This window comes from Trematomus bernacchii, unplaced genomic scaffold (genome assembly GCF_902827165.1).
Source record: "Trematomus bernacchii unplaced genomic scaffold, fTreBer1.1, whole genome shotgun sequence".
Classification (NCBI taxonomy): domain Eukaryota; kingdom Metazoa; phylum Chordata; class Actinopteri; order Perciformes; family Nototheniidae; genus Trematomus; species Trematomus bernacchii.
Genome location: NW_022987552.1, coordinates 978,420 through 986,143, shown reverse-complemented (window position 1 = coordinate 986,143; position 7,724 = coordinate 978,420). Strand labels below are relative to the sequence as shown.

The following is a 7,724-nucleotide window of genomic DNA, read 5'->3' as shown; positions in this document are numbered from 1 at the left end:
GTGTATGTGTGTGTGAGTATGTGTGTGTGTGTGTGTGTGTGTGTGTGAGAAAGGGATCTGGTTTTCGGGGTGGAACAACACCCAGAGATTGACTGCAGGGCCACACACACACACACAAACAAACACACACACACACACACACACGGGCGTAATTTCTTTTCAAAATCCCATTTGTGTCCCCCCCACTTTTTAAATGTGTTTATTTATTTATTTTTACGCAAGCGGTCCTCGTCACGGAGGAGCATCTGTGTGTGTGTGGCACAAGCGCATTTTGTGTGAGAGAGATAGAAAGAGAGAGAGACATAGAGAGTTACGGGGGTTGTTGTTAGCATTTGGTGCTAGCTCGGAGCTAACGGAGATTAGTATCTGTTTCAACAATAAGGAGAGGGAGAGCTCTCTCCTGGGGGACTTTGAGAGAGAGAGAGAGAGAGAGAGAGAGAGAGAGAGAGAGAGAGAGAGAGAGAGAGAGAGAGAGAGAGAGAGAGAGAGAGAGAGAGAGAGCAACCAGGTTGGAGAGAGAGAGTGTTAGCATCTGGTGCTAGCTCTGAGCTAACAGAGATTGTAAACTGTCTCAACAGTAAGGAGGGAGAGCTCTCTCCTGGGGAACTGAGAGAGATCACGTCCGCTCAGTGAGCTAAAGGACTCTCTGAGGGATTAGATTGTAAACTTTAGTCTAAGTTATCTCAGTGGCTCTCAAACGCTTTGCTCATCTTTGTAAACTAATATCTCCATCTATTTAATATAGGCCTAGTTGTCACAAACAAGTTAATAAATCATTCCACTGTGTGCTATAGGTCAATAACAAAATAAAAGACACAGTTTGAAAGGGGAGTGATTAGTAACATATGCATCAATAAAAAGAAAGGATGCAGACTAGGTGAGATACAGATAGGAGAGAGGAGGGGATCAAATATGTGTTATTGCTTGTGAGCATACTCTAATGGTTTTTGATGATTGAAATATATACAGTTCTGTTTCATCTGAGTGTTGAGAGCTGTATCCATACATCTCTTCATGTGGCCCTCAAAGTGCACCAGATTGATGCTTTAGCTTTAATTTAAAGATACAAATCTTCCTGGGGAGCATGCCCCCGGACCCCCCTAGAGGATGTGAGGTCATCACAAATAAAACAGGTTCACATGGAGAGGATACTAGATAAGTGTGCACACTCATTATATACACTACACATTTTTCTTGGATTTGTTAACACTATAGTCCCTAATATATTTGTAGAAAGGCAGGAAATGGAATTAAATTGAGAAAATATTTCATTGCGGAGGACCCCCTGTTTTGTGTGTCCCCACTTCTCAAACCAAAGTTACACCCTTGCACACACACACCTACACACTGTACAACACGCACCTACAGCTCCTAAAGCATATCATATATATCAGGATACAGCCGTTGTGTATTTTATTATGTGAAGCACTAAATGGTTTTAGAAAAATATGGACTCTTTGTTTGTAGATATCTACTCAACTAAAGCATATAAATAAAGAAAGTAATGTAGGCCTGTTATACTGAGTGATATATATTTGACACACTGCTCTGCTTTCTGCACGGACCTCACAGCTGTTCTCACTGGAAACATTGCGTCGCGATGAAAGCAGTTGGTAAAATAATATCATTGGGATGCATGCAGAGCTGTGATTGGCTGAGATCAGTCCGGCCGTGCGTCACGACTCTTTGAAACATCTCTGTTGCCAGAAATGAATCCGTGGAGGAGCCGTGGAGGAGCCATCAGTGTATCCTTGATTATAGCTCCTCCAGAGAGCCTCCTCGATGCTCGATGCTCGGTCCTCGATGTGCATTTAGAGAAATGAGATGTCCTTCAACATGGCGCGCCAAAATCCATTTCCGGTTCACTACCGGAGGACCGAGGAGTCGAGGAGTCGAGGAGGGGAAACAAGAGAAATGAGAAAGGGCCAAACACAGCAGCACGTGGTGAAGGAAGCACTAAAGGAGGGTTAAACTGAAGGTAATTCACTCACATGTTGTTGAATTTGAACAGATCATCGCAGTTAAAGGGTCTTAATGTTGTCATGTCGGCTGTTTGTGTCCTTTCACCCCCCAGAGGAAGAGAGGATTACTTTACAGGAGATCAGAAAGAGAGCAGCGCCCCCTGGCGACAAGGAGGTGGTACTGCACCAACTTTTCCTCCACTACATGTATTTAATCCCTTTAGTTACTTCACAGATGTGGATGAATGATGTGAAATATAATCAAGTGTTAAATCAGACTTTAGTTCCACCTGGAGTAAATCCAAAAGCTACCCTGCAGTATACAAAGTCATTCAAACTAGCTGCACCTTTACCAGCTTTGAGAACACTTTCATGATCAATCATTATAAAATACATCATATATATTATTCTGAAATGGACCAATCTGCACAATGACTACTTTTACTGTCGCTACTTTAACTATATTTTGATGAGAATACTTTTCTACTTTTACTTGAGGAACATTTTGAATGCAGGACTTTCACTGTAACAGAGTATTCCTACACTCTGGTACTTCTACTTTTACAAGACCTGAGTACTTCTACTTTTACTCAAGTACAAGATCTGAGTACTTCTACCTTAACCAAGTACAAGATCTGAGTACTTCAACCCACTTTGTTTACAGTAAAAAACACATGAAACCCAAACAAAACGCAGCCTGTCGGACAAACTACTACAGATATGAAAGGTAGCGTACTGTTTTACTAAAGTACAAGATCTGAGTACTTCTACTTTTACTCAAGTACAAGATCTGAGTACTTCTACTTTTACTCAAGTACTAGATCTGAGTACTTCTACTTTTAGTCAAGCACAAGATCTGAGTACTTAATAATAAGAAATAACCCAAAATGTTTTCATCTTTTAATCCTTATTCTATTTCTAGAATGGAGCAACTGTTACGAATTTAAATGTAACCCAGGATGAATAATTATTTAACCAATTGTTTTTTTTATTATAATTTGATTTAATTTATATAATAATACAAACAAAATGGTTACCAAAAATAATTCCCCACAGTGTAAATAAAGTATTTTAAAAAACACCTTCCTTGGCTCTGACACAAACTGTATCACTTTCTTTGTTGCCTCATACCTGATCCCAGGATATCACCACAGCTCCACTAAATGTGCAACACCTTCCTTGGCTCTGACACAAACTGTGTGTTGTTTACAAAGTGAGAGCCAGGGCAAAGAGAGGTGTTCAACCCAACAAAGCGTTGTGTTGTCAGTGTGTTGGAGATAGAGAGAGAAACACAACTCATTATAACATTGATTAAAAGTACTCTTTTTATTTGGGTTATATATCATTAAAGCCGTAGTAAAAAAAGGAGTAACATATTCCATTAGGACTTAAGCTAATTAAAACATCCTAAGATACTGGAGGCATTTCAGCTTTAGGAATACATATAGAGTAAAAAGAGAGTATAGTAAATATATTGTATAGACTATTGATCAGATATATACAGCATGTGCAGCAGTTAGGCAGTACAGGTATATATACTGTAGGTATAAGTACACGCTATGCTAATTATAAGACATTATATGAATCATTAATAACAAAAACAAATAAAAGATATTCTTAAAATTGATTAGACCAAGTTTGACTGAAAGTCCCTAGAGAGCACAATGAAGAAATATAGATTAGGGATCATTTTACAATTTAGATATTTTATGAATTCAACCCAACACTTGTATGTTTGAACATGTGCAGCAGTTACAGTGAGAAGTGAAGGTATAAGGTGTGAGTACAAGTACTGCTAATATTGAGATGTTATATACAGAGACTGTAGACTATAGATCAGATATATAACTATGTATGGGAATGTGAGAGCATACTTAAAGGATGTGAAATCAGAAAGTAATGAATATAATGAGCTTTGTTTCCTATCATATGGAGGTGAGTTTCTGAAGGGCCTCTCATGGGGCTCAGGTGTTCTCAGTCATCAGAAATGTTCCAATGATCTCATGGTTCTCCTGTTTTCTCCTGTAGAATATGAGGAGGTGATGTTTGACAGCATGGACTCTGAGGGGAGTTGATGTTGTTGATCAGTCACACAGAGGTAGAAGCCCATCCAACGTTTTCATAGTTCACCTCATCTTCATCTTCATCTTCATCATTCTGCTCCTGTCAACATGGAACAGAGACATGGTGAAAACACAGAGCAGAGCTGGAAAGTAACTAAGTACATTTACTCAGTTTTGTACTTCAGTACATATTTTAAGGACTTTACTTGACTATCATCAGTTAATGCTACTTTACACTTTAACTGCTCCTTATTCTGGAGCTTAATGTTGAACCTTTTACTCATCTTCATCCATTCATTTTTATTACACATTCTTGCTTTAACATCTTTTATATTCCTTTTTTTATTTTGTATTTATTTCATTCTTAAATTGAGCAGAAATCACCATCTATGATGTATTACATGACAAATATAACTAGTTAAGCTACCCAGTAGTATGTAAAGTACTTTTAATAAACCATACTTTGCAAATGGAAGTGATACACATTAAAACATCACTTATTATAATCATATATTATATTATTACATTCTGCATAATCAGTACTTTCAATGTAGGTATATTTGTATTATTAATCATATTTATATATTAGAGTATTTCTACATTGTAGTATTGCTACTTTTATTGAAGTGCAATATCTCAGTACTTCCTTTAGTGCCTTGCTCAAGGGAACCACAGAGATACTTCATTTCAACACAACATGCACACTTTACTCCTTTGTTGAATCTTCTGCCTGTCTTATAATCACAGTTAAATGAAAATAATAAATATTACAAGCTATTATTTTATATTTAAACTCACGAGGTTTTTTGTCATCCGTTTTTTGTCCCCTGAAAAAAACCAAAAAGACAAACATGTTGACTTCAGCTTCCACGGTTTACTTTTTCTTTTCTCTTGAATCTATGAACCCTCACCTTTAGCTCTGGTCCAGATGAGGACTGTAACCACGGTGATGATGAGAGCTGCTAACCCCACAGGCACCAGGATGAGCCACCACACAGCTGGAAAGAGAGAAGTCCCAAGTGTGAAATATAGTCAGAGGTTTTTAGCTGTTAAATGTATTTCTTCTCTTCAGTCACTACCTGGTCCTTTTTCTTTGTTGTGGTTTTCAGATGTCCATTCATGAATTGTTGGTGTTCCAGTTGTTGTAGCATCTCCTTAAGGAATAAAACAACATCATGCAAAAAACTGTAGTTAAAAAAAAAATGTTTTCTCCATAAATCAAATGACAAAATGATGTGACGTCAAAACCTCAAATCCCCAAAAGCATTATCTGTGATTAAATGCGTGATAAGTGATTTTAAAACAACTCATTATATTCTAACCTGGTTTCTCAATTAAGAGCTTCTCTTTTTTATCATAACCATCTGTCACTTCATATTTCAGAAACTCATTAAATCCCTGATAAATGTGAGATGTTGAAAATGTGTTGTTTCAATATATTCTTATAACAAGACTGTTAGAAGTGATTTGAAACAGCATAACATGTTCTCACCTGAGGACTGATCGCTGAAGAGAAACACCTGTACGTCTCCTGTGAGCTCATCAGTTACTTTACAAGTAAACAACTCAGACCTTGTTGTGTAACTAAAGAGAGAAGTCAGAAATGTCACAGAGGCAGAGCAGGAATACTGTGATGTCTTTATCTCTCTGTGATCTTTAACCACATCTTGACCCTGAAGCAGCCACTTTGCTGTTTGATCACACCGTCCATATGTCGACACAGAGCAGTTTAACGTCACCTCATCATTGTCCAGATGTCCAGTCACTGAAGATGGAGATATTGTGAGAGAAAGACAACAAGAGTAACATTAACTTCATCACAGTGATCATAATTATTGTAATGATTTAGTATATTGCTCTAAAGAGACAGTTTAAAACATCATGATGTAAATACTCACTGGTAACAACATGCAGATAAACCACAGAGACTGAACCTTGTTGTACTCCTGATCTGAACTGGCTGCAGCCGTAAAGACCAGCATCCTCCTCTGTGACCTTCTTTATAACCAGAGAACAATTCTCTGTAACTCTCAGTCTGTCTGATTTAGCTTTGGCATCTTCATCAATCTGCCCATCTTCAACCAGCACTGCTGTGCCTCTTGAATCTCTGAAGAACCAGGTAGTACCGTTACATTGATCCTGATCATCTCTCACACTGTTACACGGCAAAGTGACTTCATCTCCAGGTCTGACAGTGAGGGAGTAACCTTTCAAATCTGCAGGTGTTGGGGAAAAAAAGCAGAAATAAATATAGACGTCATAAATGCTGACAGAATAATGATTTATTATATAAAAAGGTAAAGAGTTAGAGTTCTGGTTGATCTGTTTAATGAATCATTTAACGACACATTCAAACCAGAGTTAATTACAGATCCACATAACTAACTGAAGTGTTCATAGTGAGTGTGACGATCACTTTAAAGAGTATTGCTATGTGGGTTTTAGTGACCAAGAGTTCACTAAAGTCACCACGTTACAAACACAACTCATCATTCTCAGTTAAAGGAACAGTACGTAGTAAAGTACCGTTAGTGATATTAAAGCTGTTTTATTTCATGTAATTGGTAAATGGTAAATGGACTGTATTTATAAAGCGCTTCATCCAGTCTTTCACCCCCTCAAAGTGCTTTACATACAACAAGTCACCCATTCACACCCAATGCATACAGAGCAATGTGCCCCTTGCTCAATGAAGGGGTTAGAGCCATTTTCCTTTCATCATTAAGGTTTGAATGTTTGTCTTATTACTAAAAGGCTTTAGAGGAAACTCTTAACTATCTATTTTTGTGAGTCACACTACGCTTTAAAAGATGTTAGTTTAAGTCTCACTTATTTGCTGTCGGATATGATGTGCATGTCTATATGTCTATATATGGCATGACATTGGTTCACAGCTGAGGGTGTCATTAGACAGGATGCGGTAGAGTCTTTTGACCGTGTTCTTTTTGTTCTTTTTTGATACAGAGAACTTTTAGTTACTTTGAAGCAAGGAAGTTTGTCTTCCTGTTTGTATGTCGTCTTGATCAAAGAATAAACCTGATGTGATTCAACGCTACAACGATCTCTGCAAAGTTAGTTTGGAAGCAAAGAGAGGCGCGTCATAACCCACAACCCCGATAGAGGAAAGTGGATATTAAATGTAGAAACTGATTCAAACTCCACGACAGAAGGTATCATTCACACACCGTTCCCCATTGGGAGCGACTTGGGGTTAAGCATCTTGCCCAAGGATACATCGATTTCAATTGAAAGACGCCCTCACTAGCTTTCATTAACAGTCGTAAACAGTGTGTGTTCTCTGCATCCTCACCTGGAAAGTGGAGCAGCAGCATCAGGAATGAAGACATCAGGATCCTTCTGAATTCAGACATCGTGCTTCTCTCTCGGTCTCTGGCTCTCGACTGTCAGAGTCTCTCCCCGGCTGCTACTTTAACTAGAACTCAGTACCGATGATAACAGCAGGTAAGCGACAGAAAAGGGGAAGTTGAATGTGGCAAGATGTTTTCTGGTTCCTCATTTCACCTCCAGTGTTTTTCTTCCGAAAACTGAAGGAGAAGTGTTTCGATGTGAAATGGGGTTACACCAGCAGCTCTGAAGGTATGACACCATATAGAAAACCTCAGGCACGTATTCAGCTGAACAACAGAGGAATAATTCAGGCCGATATGAGACGGATCAGTTTGAGCTGACATCCAGTCAC

The 7,724-nt window shown here is 38.4% G+C and overlaps 1 protein-coding gene across 2 annotated transcripts; it reads right to left on the bottom strand.

The window, feature by feature from the left end:
• Positions 1-3,263: 3,263 nt before the first annotated feature.
• On the bottom strand, positions 3,264-7,465 carry LOC117477211. 2 transcript variants are annotated; one of them, XM_034123882.1, is made up of 7 exons: positions 7,335-7,465; positions 5,923-6,240; positions 5,517-5,789; positions 5,104-5,178; positions 4,936-5,022; positions 4,823-4,851; positions 3,264-4,124 (listed from the first exon to the last, which is right to left on the bottom strand). In XM_034123882.1, the coding sequence occupies exons 1-7, from the start codon at positions 7,393-7,395 to the stop codon at positions 4,050-4,052; spliced, it is 918 nt and encodes a 305-aa protein (XP_033979773.1). In that variant the 5' UTR covers positions 7,396-7,465; the 3' UTR covers positions 3,264-4,049. The 2 variants fall into 2 exon arrangements, with proteins under 2 accessions (XP_033979773.1, XP_033979774.1); XM_034123883.1 differs by having other exon boundaries at positions 5,104-5,175.
• Between the last annotated feature and the right edge of the window lie 259 nt (positions 7,466-7,724).